The following is a 17797-nucleotide window of genomic DNA, read 5'->3' on the forward strand; positions in this document are numbered from 1 at the left end:
TAAATTATATGATATTTTAATAATTATTATGTTAAATATTTATTCAATTTTTTTGTTACCATTTACCATAATCATTTGTTCAATTCTTATGTTCTTTTTGGTTCCTGGTTTTAGTCATTTTCGTTTTTTTTTATTCCTTTTTATTCCTTTTCTTTCATGTTCCTATTGTTCTTTTTTTTTTGTCACCAATCGGAGCCATATTGTTTTCATCAGGTGGCACAAAGCTAGAATGTAACCGTCTATGGATTCTCAACGGAGCAATGCCTTGGTTTATCAATCATGTACTCCGCCTCCGTGCAATGCCTTGGTTTATCAATCATGAATTCCGCTGCTTCTGAGGTTGCCGAGATTTCTAGCATACTTAAAAGGAAAGAAATGGAAACTTATTTATATACACCCAAACTTAGGGGGTGTTATTGGTTCCTAATTTCCAAGGAATTTTGATGACTTCAATCAAATCCTTCAAAGTCAATAAATAAAAGATTCTAAACTATTGATAGAGAGTTTTTTTATAATCTTGTTGATTAGTTTTTCATAATCTTGTAAAGTTTCTCAAACAATCTCTCTATTTTGATAATACTTTTCATGACTTTCTATGACTTTATTTTGTGAAGAAAAGTGTACAAAGTCATGAACCAATAACATAATAATTTAATTCATTAACAGTCAGAGATTCTTGTTTTAATTGAATAACACAAAATTTTTACTGACTTTATAAGAGTATGAATCTAATAACCTCAAACTTACGATGATTTTACATTACTTTTTACAAATCTTAAATGAATAACACAAAACTTTAACATACTTTTAAAAAATCTTGATTGAATAACAACATATTCTACGTGACTCTTTAAGTCACTAAAACTCTTTTGAAATCATAAACCAATAACACCCCCTTAAGTTATGACTCGGTAGTAGTTCTGCCTTCTTAACTAACACCTTGTAAAGATCTCAAAGTATGTTTTGTTGGGAGCTCACCTGCAATTGAAAGTGATAAATTCATTGTCTTTGTCTCTTAGCTATCTCAAATTGTCTATGTCTCTTAGCTATCTCAAATTGGTTCGCGCCGGCAACTAATATCGCTAAAGACTCTTTTCAAACGTCACGAATTCTGCTGATAGTGACTATTGTTAATTTCCTCGAAGTATTCGCGGAAGTGTCTTTGACACACATTGATCTTGATTGTGGCATGTTGTGATGTAGCCTCCGTCAACATAAAAAGGAGTTAAATCTGATCTGGCGCTAGAACGATATCTAAAACTAATACAAAAGACTTTTCTTTTTTTATTGATAACTCGTGATACAAAAGACTAGGCCTGGGAATTTGAACCGAACCGATTTGTCCGAACCGAACCGAACCGAGGTTTGGGCAAATCGGTTCGGTTCAACTTAATTGAGTTAAACCGATCGGAAAGATATTAATTTAGGTTCGGTTAACCGAGAATTTCGGTTCGGTTCGAGCGAACCGAACGGTTAACCGAAAAACAAAAACCCTAACCTAATATTAACCCTAGCCGCTCTTCTTCTTCGTTTAGAGCTTTCTATTCTTCTTCTTCTTTCTCTTTTTAGATAGTTTCATCAATCATCAATCATTCATCATCATCATAATCTTCTTCTTCTTCAACTTCTCCTTCTTCTTATGCTTCTTCTTCGATCTATTACCAACATCTTCTTCTTCTTCTTCGATTAATCAACAACAGCTTCTCTTCTTCTTCGATTCATCACCAACAGCTTATCATCAACATCTTCTTCGCCTTTTAGATCTATACGCTCGCTCCGCCTTTCAGAACTCGCCGCCGGTGTCTCCATTCGTCGGTTCGTCGGCCGTTGGTTGCTTCGTGGAAGACAAAAGCTTCTCTTTCTCTTTTTTTTTTTTGTTTTGTTTCCAATTAAGATAAGCCCAATTAGTTCAAAAAAGAAAAGACAAAGCCCACTTTTAAAAACAGTTTTGGCCCAAAACGATTGAACCGAATAACCGAATTACAAAACCCGAAATAACCGTGTCCGAACCGAACCAAACCGAAATCTTAGTCGGTTAGTTTCGGAACAGCTTTCAAATTCCGAAATAACCGAAAAACCGAGAAACCGAACCCGAATAAACCGAACGGTTCGAATTCCCAGGCCTACAAAAGACTTTTAAAAGGCTTGGTAAAACTCACTAAAGCACAAACAAACGTTATATTAACTCTATTAAGATATAGTTCGGAATTTGTATCAATTATTTCACATTGGATTGGGTTGGATCAGTTAATATGTATACAGCATCCCTAGGAACAACTTTTAAAAAACTGAACAAAGTTAAGCCACATTTGATGATGAATTTGTCACTCAAATAAAAGGTCAATAAGACGGTTACGCGGCTGGATCCAAATCTGAAGGGTGTGGGTGATTGGTAGATGCTTTGGCGAAAACTCGGCAGAGCTATTGGTCGGTATAAGAAAAGGCGTACCAAGATGGTGACCATGGTCACACCAAAACCAGCTCGATTGTGGGTATAGTATGCCGAGAAGCCTAGATCTTATACACTCAGAAAACGGATTCTGAGTTATACTTTGGAGTTTGGACCAGCGTTCGAAGGAGACTATCACTGAATATATTGAGCATCCTCTCTACGGACAACTTTTAACAAACTGAACAGAGTTGAGGCGGAAAAGTTATCCACATTTCAAGAGGAATTTATCACTCAAATAAGAAAAATCACATATGCCATATATGAATAGGTAGATGATATACTGAGCAAGCAACCAACAATGGCTTTTGTTACAACAGATTGTTCATAGATGACAAGTTTTCTTGGTTTCTCAAACCTATTGTTTCACTTGCAAAGAATTCTCAATACGTTCAACGAGTTGGTTCGCTGGTAAGGCACCTTCCTGCAAGAAACCAAAAGCAAAACTTGTCAAGGAAAGTTAGGAACTTGTGCTATAAATAAAACAGCTCTATCTAATTAGCTTCAGGACAAGTGGGTCAAGCCATCGAAGCCAGTAGATATGGGTGATTGAAAACTTACGAAACGATCCCAGAGTTTGCCGTCTTTGAATAAGATGAATGTGGGTAAAGCCTCAATCTGGTATTTGTTAGCAAGACTTGGGTACTTCTCAGTATCGATTTTCACAACTGCAATCTTATCTTTCAGAGTTTCACTCACTTCATTGAGTATAGGTACCATAAGCTGGCATGGACCACACCTGCAAAAAACACAACTCTGTAACCATATGAGAACCAAAAAATCAGGAAGATGGCAGACATATCGGTGCTAACAAGTGCAACTGAACATAAACTCACCAAGTGGCATAGAAGTCTACTAGTAATGGTTTATCAGAATTCTGCAATAGATCATCAAAAGAGTTGAAAGTTTGCTTCTTTGCTCTAACCTGCATCAAATCATTACATCACAAAGTTGGTCTCGAGCTCTAAATACGTTTGAAACTAAGTGAGCCAATATGAAAACGCTTCAGACAAACATATAAACGAGTTTTCTATACTTGTACCAAAAGTAAACTAACATAACATCAGAACAATCCACTAAACAGATATGTCAAGACTTTCATCAAAAGACCGAGTTTATCATTCACAACCTAAACTCTGTTAAATTTTTATGTTAGTAGTATCAGCTGATATGTGTCTACAGGGAGAAGTAGAGAACAATCTACTCCTTGTTCCAGTGGAAATCAATCTCAAATTCTCAATGCTCGTTTCGCAATTACGAATAATGATTCTTCTGTAGCTTACATAGAATATGTTTGAATCTTCTTCAAGCACTCTTCTTCTTAACACTAATTTTCAAGAATCACACTCTAATGTTGTATATTCTTGTTTCAGTGAGAATCAATCTCAGTGTTACATTATGTAAATAACTGATTCTATCTTTAGATATAAACACTGAATAATCACACAATTTTTGCTACTGGCCATGAAATTAATCTTAAGAAACTAAAACATGAACAAAAATTGAATTTGTCTCAAAATCACAAGATGTTATAGCATCAAATCGAAACAGAGAACTCACCGTGAGTGGAGCGAAGCGATTAGTCGACGACGACGGCGATTGAACACTCTCGTGGCGGATTCCGAATCGGCGAATTTGAGCCGGCAAGCGTACGGAGGAAAGAGAAGATAGCGTTAGTGATGGGGAAACGGAATTAGGCGATTCCGGCGAAAAACGTGGATAGGTATATGAGGTGGAGAGAGAAATCGCCATTGAAGAAGCTTCAGTGAATTTTACGTTAAGAAGAAATTTGACATTTTTCGGTTTGGATAACAAATACTATCTCCGCTACATACAGAAGAGGCCCTCTGGGCGATGAAGTGTATGATTGGTGCAGATAATCAAGAGTTAGCTTTCTTTACAGACTGTTCTGACTTGGTGAAGATGATGTCTTCCCCAACCGAATAGCCGGCCTTCTCAGTGTATTTGGAGGAATTTCAGAGCGACAAGGAAGAGTTCTCCAATTTCTCTCTTTCTCTAATTTCTCGATGTGCTAATACTAAAGCGGACAATCTGGCACGAAAAGTTCGTACGGAACCGCTACACATCACCTATGTAAACAACATTCCTCAGGAATGGCTCTTTTGAGCTCTATTTAATTTCGGATGACAAAAAAAAAAGTTAGAAGACGACGACACAAAATATAACCGAACTAGTTTTTCCGAACAGAGATTTGGGAGTTCCGTTAACCGGTCGGTTAAAAGGAGTGAATTGATCGGCAACATTTTGAAATGAGTTAGGCTGACCAGACAACAAAATTTCCTTAAATCGTTACCCAAATCAAGCAAAACCTAGTTTTTGTAGAGACCAAAGCTAGTTTGTCACTGAACCGGAAATTTGAATCAGACTTGCTATTTTAGAGTCTCAATGCCATCCATATAGTGAATATTACTCTTATACCCTTAATGATATATCTGATTTAATTGATTTAATTTTAAACCAAAAAAAAAAATTCAAATGGAGCTATCATCTCTCCAATCTCGATCCAATCTCAATCTCGACATTTTCCTTCTCTGTCATCTCTCCCCGACACACTGAAGATTCCCCGGAGGTGCTGAGAGCTCGATTATTTGGCCGTCATTAGCTCCGGCGCCGGCGCAGGAGCTTCTTTGATTTCCTCCATTGTTGGATCTAGTTTGAGAGCTCGCCATTTGTTTCGTCTACTCCCGCTCCTCCTCTTAGCCTCGCCGTCGACTCATCCATTTCGACGGACATGACCTTCTTTCTTCTCCTCCATTGTTGGATCTTGATTGAACCAAGTAAGTGCTTTGAAATTTGTTTGTTTAGGTATTTGCAATGGTAGAGTTTGGCAATGGTAGGTTTAGAAATCTATAGATAGTAGGATTTATGAGTTGAATCTTGTTGAATCTGAGGGAAATTAGAATGTAGCTCCTCTCAGCTCCTCCTTTGTATCGTTAATTGTAGAAGGTCATTGTACAACTGAAATTGAATAGTACAACTGGTACATATATATTAGTGTAGTTCGACTGGTACAACTGGTATAACTGTTACAAGTGCTATGTCGAAATTAGTGATTTATTTTGTTCTATCTGCAGTGCGATGAAGAAGAAGATCCACACAAACATATATTTTGACTATGGAGGGTACTATTCAGCAGAGCATGAGTGGAATTGCAACAATTCACTATATGCTATAATGTTTAAGACAATATCTTTGGAGAGAATAACATATGCGGTGTTAGTAGATAAAATCTGTAAGAAGATTGTTATAGATGCAGCGAAAAGGAAATTGAAATTGAGTTACATGATATGTAAAGGAAGGAGAGAGTCTTATATATTAGATGATGAGGATATTTGTATATTCTTAACATCATTGGATAAAGAGGGATTAAGACCAGTTTTGCATGTGGAGTTATGCAATCTTGAAAGTAATCAGATGGTGGAGCAAGTACCAAGAGTAGAGAGAAGAAGTTCATGCGGTTTGAATTATGGGGAAGTGGCTGCCAATGATGTAAGGACTGATGATGTAAGGACTGATGATGTCAATAATCAAGCAATCTTGAGTACGTTAGATGGGGGAAAACATCAGAACAAGAGAAAGAGCCTGCTATAGTTCATGAACCGATTATTGAACAGCTAATGATAGAGGATGGTGTAAATGAAGATTGTGAGAATGATGTTAGGCATGAATATGTTGAGCTTTCACGGCCTGTACAACTAAGTGAGGAAACAGTTAAAGAATGGGAAGATGGTATTGATCTGGAAAAAGATCAAGAATTTTCTTCTAAGGAGGCAGTATGGGATTTGGTTAATAGAGCTGCAAAGACAAACTTGTTTGGTGTGAGATGTGTAAAGTCGGATCCGGTGCGACTTACGATTGAATGCTGTCAAGCTTCCATGGGTTGTGAATGGTATTTAAGAGTTGCCAGAATACAGAAATCTGATTTTTGGAGTGTAAGAGTTCACAAAAACATGCATACATGCTCTAGGTGTGAGGAGAGTACTAGATATTTTAAACAAAAAGGCACACCACGATTAGTAGCAAGTGTTTTGCACGAGGACTTCCGTGGTCATTTGAAAACACTGGATCCTAAAACCATCATGACTCTTGTTAAAGGAAGACTTGGTTTGGATTGTTCCTACTCCACCGCCTTGAGAGGGAAAAAACAACATGTTAGTGATATGCGTGGGAACCCTGAAGCTTGCTATACGATGTTGTATGCTTATCTCCACATGTTGAGAGAGGTGAATCCTGGGACAGTAACGGAAGTGGAATTGGATGCAGAAGAGAGGTTCAAGTACCTATTTATCGCTTTAGGCGCAAACATTGAAGGGTTTAAGGCAATGAGGAAAGTGTTAGTGATTGATGCAACTTTTCTGAAAACTATATATGGTGGGATGTTAGTTATTGCAACAGCTCAGGATCCTAATCGTCACCATTACCCAATTACGTTTGGTGTAATTGATAGTGAGAATCATGCTAGTTGGAATTGGTTTTTTATAATGTTGAGAAAGGTAGTACCGGATGAAGATGGTTTGGTTTTCATAAGCGACAGACATCAAAGCATCATCAAGAGAGTGATGGATGTGTTTCCAAACGCATCACATGGTCATTATATATGGCATTTGTCCCAAAAACTTAGGCCAAAGTTGACTGGGGACAAGGACGTAGGTGTTGAGAAATTCAAGGAATGCGCTCATGTATATACTAAGACCGAGTTCAACATTCAGTATGGTGATTATAGGAGAAGGTATCCCAGAGCTGCTGAATATCTGGATAATTCTATTGGGGTTGAAAAATGGGCTAGGAGTCATGCTGAGGAAGACAAGTACAACATAGATACTAGCAACTCCGCAGAGTCAATGAACGCTGTATTAAGGGAAGTAAGGAAGTACCATCTATTACCGATGATTGATGCGATATTGGAGAAGTTTTCTGAATGGTTCAACAAACATCGAAAATATTTTGCCAATGCATCGAACACAACGCAAGTGGTGCTTGTTATGGAGAATATATTACATATCCGATGTCCTATAGCTGCGAAGTTGACGATCACTGATCTTAACAGCTACCGACGCGAATATAGCGTAATTGGAGTTGATGGTTTAACATATTTGGTGGACTTGGATATGAAATCTTGTACTTGTAGGTGTTTTGATATAGACAAGTACCCTTGCATCCATGATATAGCCGCAGCCATCAAGCATTGTCGGAATGAATGGAGAACAACGGAAGTAAGCATATCTGGTCTTTGTTCGAAATATTACTTTATCGAGATGTGGGTATTAGCATATTATAAAACGATTTACGTTGTGCCGCATGAGTCTCAATGGACTTTTCCAGCTGACTACAAGGAGAAAATCGCAAAACTGCCGGAATACAAACCAAAGAAAGGTATAAATCAAGAAACCCGGTTTCCATTCACAGGGGAAAAGCGACGAAAGAGGACCCAAAACAAGGCTCAACCTGGCATTAACTTGGAGGGTTGGTTGCAGCCCCCTCCCAATGATGAGAATGGTTAACTTGAGTTTCTGTGTTTTACTTGTATTTCTCGCATGTGCATTAACAATTCAACTGGTTCAACTGAGTTCAGCTAAGAACATGTCTGTTTGTTTTAAGTTGTATTTGTATTCATTTCTATACTGAGTTCAGCTATTGCAAGTAAGTTTCAATATGTTCCATAAGTTTTGCATTCACTATTCAACTGGTTCAACTTGTACAGCTACTTTAGTATTATAAAACAACATTTTAAAAAAATAAATTAATAAAAGAATAATTCTATAATAGTATCATAATAGAATTAATTTTTAAAAAATATTTAAACATTCGAATACAACTTTTTAAAAAATCTATGGAAAATGGTGTTCTTAAGTTGCATGGAATCAGAAGCGGGTGCGGGGAAGCGAAGCGTTTGGAAGCGTGGAAGCGATTTTTTCAAAAATTTACGATATGGGTACGTTTTGGAAGCGTGTAATATATATATATATATATATTATCAAATGTGATTAAATAGCTCAAATGTGATTAAATAACTCTTGTCTTAAATAAAAGAGATCCAATACTTAATTAAGTTGATTAGAGATTAAAAAAAAAACATAACGCATAAGTCAAAGATTTGGACCATCGTCTTCCTTTTCATTTTCATCACCATTAGCAAACACAACAGACTCCATCTCTGGTTCATCAAGAGAAAGATCCTCAAACTCAAGTCTTCCAAGATTTATCTCATCCAATGAATCAAATTGGTCACCACCAACATCCCACATATGATTAGGACCATCTTTATAAGTAGAACTCCTTCTAGATAGAAGACGAAGATTAGTATGCACAAATACCAAATCTTCTGCTCTTTGTGGAGCAATCTTGTTTCTTGTTGCCGAATGTATGAATTTGTAAGTGCTCCAATTCCTTTCACAACATGATGATGAAGAAGGTTGTCCAAGCAACTTAAATGCTAAAGCTTGGAGCTTTGGTGCTGAAGCTCCATGAACAGCCCACCATTTTAAAGGTTCTAAGATAAACCTATCATGCATTGCATCAACACTACCAAAATCTTCCAAGCATAAAGAAAAATTAGAGTATTCAACGTTAACCTCTCTCCTTTCATCTTGATCTGGAAAATATCTCATGATGCAATTTTTTCTTTCTCTTGTAACCTCCAAATCTTGATGTGGAGCTTTTCTAATGGTCTCTTCTCCAAGCCACTCTGAACTATAATATCTGCATTCAACAAAAATATACAATTATGATGATGTTTAAATACCAATTAATTTCTATTTCAATTCATAAGACAATATATAAAGTAAAATTATAAAGGAAAAAATACTTACGTGGGATTCAAAGAATGTGCCATACAATGTAAAGGGGTGTTACTCTTGCTCCAACGTGACGTCAAAATAGATTGCACGGCATTCCAAAAAACTGAGTAGTCATCAAATTCTTTTCTTTCTTTTCTAAAGATAGCCTTCTTTGTTGTAAACTGTGTTGTTCTATTGATTAATGAATGAGATTTCGATACATATATATACATGATGAGGGGAGACAAATCCCCATTGGGCTAGTAAACCCTAAAGCCCAAAAGCCCACTAAGTACAATATAGGCCGTCATAAGGAGAATCTTCAAGAACATGGGCATGGGCCTTCTAGGACATGGACATGGGCCTTCTAGAATATGCATAAGGTCCACGGTTATGGAGTCCTTCCAACATGTGGTTTATAACACTCCCCCTTGGATGACATAACCGTGTAGATGCCAAAGGATCTCAGTAATACGCTTGGGGATGCTGCCTCATTAAAACCTTACCAGGAAAACCCATTGGGACAAAACCATGGTTAAGGAAAAAGAGTACAGCACGTATTACTCCCCCTGTTTTGGTCATCCCTGCAAGTCCTTAAGTCTCCGCATTCCAATTTGATGCGTGAGCTTCCTCAATGTCGATGTTGGTAATGCCTTGGTAAAGAGATCGGCTGAGTTGTCGCTGGATCGAACTTGTACCACTCGAACTTCTCCATCCCTTTGCAAGTCATGCGTGAAGAAGAACTTTGTTAGAATGTGCTTCGTCCGATCTCCCTTGATGTAGCCGTCCTTGAGCTGAGCGATACAGGCTGTGTTGTCTCCTCATATGATGGTCTTTGATGTTGTAGTAGCTGCGCCTTGAAGAAGGCTGCCTACGTACCCTTGGAAGGGATCAAGCCACACGTAGTTCCTATCTATTGACCATGCCATAATCTGATTTTACCTGCATCAGCAAAACAAACTAAACCAAAGCAAACTAGACCTTCTTTGGTTAGATCAGTATAGAATAAAACCTAAATAAACAAACATAGGAAGAATAGAATTTAAAATTTAACCAAACCTTCCTTCAAACCTTTCTAGTGCCTTTGGGTTGATCATGAACTAAATTTAGGCAAAGGAGGTTCACGGCAAAACATATGTCTGGTCTAGTGTGGCTAGCCAAGTACATTAACGCTCCTATGGCACTAAGGTATGGCACTTCAGGATCGAGAACTTCTTCCTCATCCTTCTTTGGACCGAATGGATCCCTATCCAATCCGAGGCTTCTCACCACCATTGGGCTGCTCAATGGGTGGGCCTGGTCCATATTGAATCTCTTGAGTACTTTTTCAGTATATGCCTTTTGATGCACAAGGATTCCATTATTCACGTACTCAAGTTGCAATCCCAAACAGAATTTTGTCTTGCCTAGGTCTTTCATCTCGAATTCTTTCTTTAGATATTTGACTGTTTGGGCGATTTCCCCAGAGGTTCCAAGGATGTTCAAATCATCCACATATACTGCTATTATCACAAACCCTTCGTTTGCAAATTTCTTTATGAAGATACATGGACTGATGGGATCATTCTTATAACCTTCTCTGACTAGGTACTCGCTTAATCTATTGTACCACATGCGTCCACTTTGTTTCAGTCCATAAAGCGATTTGTTCAGCCTTATGCAGTATTGGTCTCGAGACCCTTTCTTATCTTTATCTTTGAGCTCAATACCCTCTGGTAATCTCATATATATCATCCAGTGGACTTATATAAATATGCAGGCATTACATCCATTAGCCGCAAATCAAGTCTTTTTCTTTATATAGCCAGACTTAGCAAAATTTAAATGTCTTAGCATCCACCACAGGGGAGTATGTTTCTTCATAATCTATCCCCGGTCTTTGTGAGAATCCTTGTGCTACAAGCCGTGCCTTATATCTCACGATTTCATTATTCTCATTTCTCTTCTTCACAAAGACCCATTTGTGTCCTACTGGTTTTTACATCGAATGGTGTCCTTAAGGTCGGACCAAACTCATTCCTTTTCTTAATGATTCTTAGCTCCACGTTTTATGGTCTTGTACCATTTAATCAATCAAGTCTTTGAGTGCACTCTAGTATAGACGTGGGCTCCTGATCCTCATTTATATTCATAAATTCAAGTGCTACCTTGCATGCAAAATCATCTTATGTCGACATTTCTTATATGTTCCATTATGTTCCAGACATGATATAATCGATTTGAGATTTATTATGGTCAGGACCTTTAATACTTTGCAGCTTGGCGTCCCAAGCTACATTATATGGTACCTGTACCTTAGAGCCGGCCGGCCTTATCTCCATGTCTGGGATGGTTTCCTTAGTAACCTCGGATTCCTATTGCACCTTTCTTTGATTTTCGAGGATTTTTATCTTTGGAACCTATTGGTCTACCACGTTTCTTTCGTGTGTTAGACTCGGTAGCAATTTCATTGATTCGCTTTTGGATATCAATACGTACTGGTGCATTACAAGCTGGTATGTACGTTTTTGTAACTTTCTTTGGGTCAGCAAAGGAATCTGGCAATTGATTAGCTAGCTTTTCAAATGTATAATCTTATGGACCTCTGATTCTCATGCCAGAGTCCGAGGATCTTGCCAATTTAAGGATGTTTGATTTCATTATATTTCTTTTATTGCTTTACCCAGCTTGTTCGTCTCTCCACCTATAGTAGGAAATTCGGATTCATTCAAATGACAATCCGCGTATCTAGCCTTAAATAGATCACCCGTAGTTGGCTCTAGATACTTAATAATGGTGGGAGAATCAAATCCAACATATATTCCCATCCTCCTTTGAGGTCCCATCTTTGTTCTATGTAGTGGAGCAATCGGTACATATATGGCACACCCGAAAGTCTTTAGATGGGATATGTCTGGCTCATGACCCATGAGTAATTGGGATGGTGAATATCTATTTTCACTAGATGGCCTTATGCGTATAAGCCCTGATGCATGTAAAACAGCGTGTCCCCAAGCGGCTACAGGAAGCTTCGACCTCATGAGTAATGGTCGAGCTATCAATTGAATTCGTTTAATGAAGGATTCCGCTAATCCATTCTGTGTATGTACATGTGCTACGGGATGTTCTACACTTACCCCCATGGACATACAGTAGTCATTAAACGCTTGGGACGTGAATTCACCGGCATTGTCTAGACGTATAGTCTTAAGCGGAAAATCTGGAAAGTGGGCTCGCAGTCTTATTATCTGGGCCAATAACCTAGCAAACACTTGGTTTCTAGTAGATAGGAGACAAACATGCGACCATCTTGTCGATGCATCAATGAGGACCATACATATATCTCCTTGTATCCTTTCCATAAATTTTAAGGTCTCTTTATTTACCTTAGCCGGTGATGGCCTTATAATGAGTTTCCCTTGTGAACATGCTTCACACGTGAGATTCTTAGGGATAACTCTTTTCTCTTTTAGGGTGTGCCCCTTTGAATTTATCATAAGCTTACGCATCATACTATGACCCGGATGGCCAAGCCGGTCATGCCATAAAGTGAATTTCTCGATGAACTCTTTGTTCATTGCCATATTAGCTTCGATCATATCGATTTTAGCATAGTAGAGACCAGTGGATAATGCGGGTATAGTCTCTTAGGACTTTCTTATGTCCTTGGGTGATCTCAATTATATTTAGGAATTCTTTGTTCCCTTCACCCTTTGTTTCAATATGGAAACCATTCAATCTTATATTTTTGAAACTTGACAAGCTCCTCTTCGAGCTGGGTGAATATAGGGCATCGCTTATTTCAAGATGCGTGCCCTTTGATAAAAGTATATGGGCTTGACCATGGCCCTCAATAAGACTAGCTATACCCGCTATGGTGCTAATATTGGCATTTTTCATTATGAGATTTAGGAAAATATCTCTTATCTTTTGTGTGGCTCCACTATCCACCACAATTATGTTCTTGTCCTCGGCCATTTCTTATATGGACAAGAATCATGTTCTAAACATAAAATAATATAAAATAAATTCAAGCAAATAACAATCAATGAACACATAAAATGCAAAGAAAAACATAGAGGTTTTGATGTCGAAGTAAGATTTATCAACTTGATTCTTTTATGCAATCAGAAGTTTCATACTCTATTAGATCATCTTGATCATGTTCACCATCTTTATATACCAAATGGGCTTTAGGATTCTTCCCTTTTACACTCTCTTGATAGAGGTCACAACGATGTTTGGAAGTCCTACATATCTTAGCCCAATGGTTTCCCATTCCATATCTATGGCATACTCATTTGGTCAAGTGTTGTGGTTTGGAAATACCACATCGTCCTCGCCCTCGACCACGGCCGGAATTGGGTCTACATCCACGGTTAAAGTGGTTCCCACGGCCGGATGAGTTATAGTGGCCACAACCACGTCCTTTCAATACCACATCTATGGCATACTCATTTGGTCGAGTGTTGTGGTTTGGAAATACCACATCGTCCTCGCCCTCGACCACGGCCGGAATTGGGTCTACATCCACGGTTATAGTGGTTCCCACGGCCGGATGAGTTATAGTGGCCACAACCACGTCCTTTCCATCCACCACGGTCACGGCCGTGTGGTCTATCACTTTAGACGTGGTTAGATTCTTTGGATTCTTTCTTATCCTCTGCGGCCTTATTGGCATTAGGTAATGGGGTTAATCTATGAGGTCGTAACTCACTGTTTTTATCTGTAAGTCATTATTTTTATTTTTTTTTTCATCTAGCAATAGACTCATCCACGGACTTATAGTCCTGGATTATGAGACTCTCAATAAGATGGTGGCTAATATTGTCTTGTATCTATCTTTCTCTCTTGGCATTCTTGCCTTATTAGATACATTCACCAAGTCCTTTTGACTTTAGGATAATCTTAGTATCCATTGCCCATTTTAAAATAATTATCTCCTAAGAGATTTAGGGCAGTAAAGTACAAGTTGTAATTCAACATCTACAAGGAAAAGTTTTGAGTCAAAATCATGTAATCGTTAGTGTCATGCGGTATTTGAGACCGAACCATGAATCGATTTACTTAGGGATTTGACTTTCCTCTTTTGCTTAGGATTAGATTTCCTCTTTTTATTAGGATTAACTTTTCCTTTTCCTTTTTAGGATTTACTTTCCTCTTTACTTTAGGATTAATTTTCCTATTTCTAAATATTTCCTAATTTGATTAGGGTTTTAGAGTTTTAAGATTTTCTATTTAAGATTTTAGGGTTTTTAGGATTTCCTATTTTATTTAGGATTTAGGGTTGTTGAGATTTCCTATTATTTAGGGTTTTGATATTTCCTATTTTATTTAGGGTTTTAGGATTTTCTATTATCCCTAAGATTTAGGATTTTAAAGATTTCCTATTTTCTAGGGTTTCCTATTTTATTTAGGGTTTTAGGATTATCTAAGTTATCTAGGGTTCATGCAATTTTAATTTTAGGGTTTCTAACAACTTATGCATGTAATCAATCAAAGAAACAATCAAATTAAAAACGCCCTAAGCAAATAATTTGCGTAACCCATGTAATTTGCGTAACCTATGTAATTTGCGTAACCCATGTAATTTGCGATTTTTAGGTTTAGATAATTAAAACTTCTCTAGCAACTTAGGCGAGTTTAGCTTAAGCGATAATCAAATCAACTTTTTCTAGCAACCTAAACGAGTCAAACAATCGGATCTCACAAGCAAAGCAATCACTTAATCAATCATCATTCGTTTTAGGGTTTCTCTTTGCTTAACTTTCAAATTCAATTGTTGGCTCTTTAGCTTTAGGGTTTTGATGTTACCTTTCACCTTATGGGGTTGTATGGACTAGAACCGGGAGCTAAAGACCTCGGTAACTCACGCTGCTGCAACGAACCGCAAACAGTACCACGATGAACAGTACCGCGATGAACAGTGTCGCGATGAACTGTGTCGGCGTGAACAGTATCGGCGATGAACAGTATCGGCGATGAACAGTGTCGGCGTGAACAGTATCGGCGGTGAACAGTATCGGCGATGAACAGTATCGGCGATGAACAGTGTCGGCGTGAACAGTACCGCGATTTTTAGGGTTAGGGTTGTTAAGAGCAAACTCGTGCTGATAACGTGTTGTAAACTGTGTTGTTCTATTGATTAATGAATGAGATTTCGATACATATATATACATGATGAGGGGAGACAAATCCCCATTGGGCTAGTAAACCCTAAAGCCCAAAAGCCCACTAAGTACAATATAGGCCGTCATAAGGAGAATCTTCAAGAACATGGGCATGGGCCTTCTAGGACATGGACATGGGCCTTCTAGAATATGCATAAGGTCCACGGTTATGGAGTCCTTCCAACATGTGGTTTATAACATTCTTCACATTTTGAATCATACTCTCCCACCAATCATAGACTAAATGAAGAGAAGGTCTATCGGTATCAGCAGCTCTAATCACATTATAAATAGGCAATGTGAAAGTTAAAGCATATTCAAGTTCATCCCAAAACATCTCATCTAATATCTTTTTTTTTCACCGCAGATGCTTTTGCCACACCATCCTCTTTATAATCATCCCATTTAGGACTAATCACCATTTGTTGCAATCCGGTTTTTATTTTTTTAAATCTCTTAAACATTACAACCGTGGATGCAAACCTGAAAAAATAAAGTTTGATAATCTTATATATTGAATTTAAGAATATATGTATTATTTAACTTAACAAAGAAAAAACAAACCTCGTAGAAGCAATTGTAAGAAGTTTAAGATCGCAATGCTCTGTGAACATCACAAGTCTCATTCCATGATTCATGATGAAATTCTTGATCCAAATAACATCCTCACTGAGAGACTTTATCCAATAACAAGCTTCATACACATCTTCATTGTTTCTTGTGGTTTGTAATGGTGAACATATATTCTTCAAAGCAAGATTCAAGGTATGTACCACACATGGAGTCCAGAAGATAGTAGGAAATTTGGTTGAAATTAGTGAACCAGCTTTTACACAATTTGAAGCGTTGTCGGTGACTACTTGAACCACATTTTCATGCCCAATCTCCTTGATGCATTCTATAATCAGATCCGCAATCATCTCGCCAGTTTTTGTTTCACCTTGGCTATTGATCGCCCTTAACATCATTGGACCACTCTCATTTGCAGCAATCAAGTTAAATATCGGTCTTCTTTGTGGATCTGACCAACCATCACTACATACACTAACTCCTTTTTGTTTCCATGTGTTCTTTAAAGGCAACAAGTGCATATCAAGATTCTTTCTTTCTTTCTGAAGAAGTGTAGTCCTCAATGAATTATATCCAGGAGGAACATATCCGGGAAGGTATGATGCACGCGTATATGATTTTTGGTAGTGAGGATTTCTTGCAAGGTTGAAAGACAAACCGCCTGTGTAGAACATTCTAGCTACCTCACCATCACATTGCTCCCTAGCCTCATTCTTAAATGATTTTTCCAAAGGAGTACCCATTCCTTTTCTTTTCTTTGGATCAAACCCACTTGCAACATGATCTCTATAGCTCATATCATAATCGAGAGAAGAACTAGCTGCATTCCTTGATGACGATGGCAATGGGACTGGTTTAGGAGCTGCACGTTTTATCCTCTCTTTGCAATCTTCAACTAACTTTTTCATGTTGGCTCTTTGTTGAGAAGTAACCTTAGAGCATCCTTTAATTCCCTTAATTCCTTCACGATCCAACATATATTGTCTTGCAAAATTTGCATTTAAACCTCCACGATCCACCCCCTGCTAGCTTCTCAATTTTGTTCACATAAATCCACAAAGGTGCTTTCTCATCCACATTAGACGGATCATCCGTATTTATGTTTTCTTCAGAACGTTGTGAAGAATCTTCAGATGTTGATGTGTTCATGTTTCTGAAAAACAAAGATTTTTTTTGTTAAAATTTAATAAACAATCAACACACGTAGTCACGTACCATCATCTGTGTTATATCAAATTCAATTTTCTATTTCAAAAGCAGAACACTATCAACAAACTATTCAAGCCACGATTGATATTAAGCTACGATGATAGAACTATGTTATGAGAAAAGGGATTTAAGGTTTGAATAGTTTGTGTTGTAAGCAATCACTATTCTTTCGTGGTATGAGATTAAATTATTAGCAACTTCTCCACTTATCTTCAAAAACTATAAACAAACAGAGCATTCATTCAAGGAAAACATGAACAATATTATATTAACACTAACAAGTAACAAGTAAAAAATCATAATCTACGGCAAAATGAGAGAATGAAGAACACCTTGCTTTGCTCTTAGGTCAAGTTCGTGGAGACTGGAGAGTGGAGAGTTGTTGGATTTCACTCTTAAACTCTCAGGTTTGTTTTCTTTTAATTCATTCTCATTTTTCTTACCTTCTTTCAACATTACATACTCATACTTATACTAGATTTCTACTTGCTACAACATGATTACTTAGACTCTAGACATAACAACTTCTACTAGGCCATTCTTCTAGGCTCTAGTTTACAAGCAACCTTAAGTACCTTAACCTTACCTTAGACTACAACCACTCTCAACAACTCACTTAACGC

The 17797-nt window shown here is 37.7% G+C and overlaps 2 protein-coding genes across 2 annotated transcripts; both read right to left on the reverse strand.

Moving 5' to 3' along the window:
• Positions 1-2588: 2588 nt before the first annotated feature.
• On the reverse strand, positions 2589-4247 carry LOC9330006 (thioredoxin Y2, chloroplastic). The gene is made up of 4 exons (XM_002893899.2): positions 4010-4247; positions 3286-3374; positions 3011-3188; positions 2589-2873 (listed from the first exon to the last, which is right to left on the reverse strand). The coding sequence occupies exons 1-4, from the start codon at positions 4199-4201 to the stop codon at positions 2808-2810; spliced, it is 525 nt and encodes a 174-aa protein (XP_002893945.1). The 5' UTR covers positions 4202-4247; the 3' UTR covers positions 2589-2807.
• A 4309-nt stretch (positions 4248-8556) lies between these two features.
• Positions 8557-16942, reverse strand: LOC110224427. The gene is made up of 2 exons (XM_021010487.1): positions 15960-16942; positions 8557-9169 (listed from the first exon to the last, which is right to left on the reverse strand). Exons 1-2 carry the CDS (start codon positions 16940-16942, stop codon positions 8557-8559), a joined length of 1596 nt encoding a protein of 531 aa, XP_020866146.1.
• Between the last annotated feature and the right edge of the window lie 855 nt (positions 16943-17797).

Source organism: Arabidopsis lyrata (assembly GCF_000004255.2).
Source record: "Arabidopsis lyrata subsp. lyrata unplaced genomic scaffold ARALYscaffold_1, whole genome shotgun sequence".
In the NCBI taxonomy this organism is placed as follows: Eukaryota; Viridiplantae; Streptophyta; class Magnoliopsida; order Brassicales; family Brassicaceae; genus Arabidopsis; species Arabidopsis lyrata.

Bases quoted from the DNA above. Each gene is read 5' to 3' on its own strand.
- LOC9330006 (XM_002893899.2), bottom strand. From the start codon at position 4,201: ATGGCGATTTCTCTCTCCACCTCATATACCTATCCACGTTTTTCGCCG. The intron at 3,375-4,009 runs GTGAGTTCTCTG...GATTTGATGCAG, and splicing joins ATCGCTTCGCTCCACTCACG to GTTAGAGCAAAGAAGCAAAC. The intron at 2,874-3,010 runs GTAAGTTTTCAA...GGTTTCTTGCAG, and splicing joins GCAAACTCTGGGATCGTTTC to GAAGGTGCCTTACCAGCGAA.
- LOC110224427 (XM_021010487.1), bottom strand. From the start codon at position 16,942: ATGTTGGATCGTGAAGGAATTAAGGGAATTAAAGGATGCTCTAAGGTT. The intron at 9,170-15,959 runs GTTTGTTTTTTC...TGTTGAATGCAG, and splicing joins CTTACAATTGCTTCTACGAG to ATATTATAGTTCAGAGTGGC.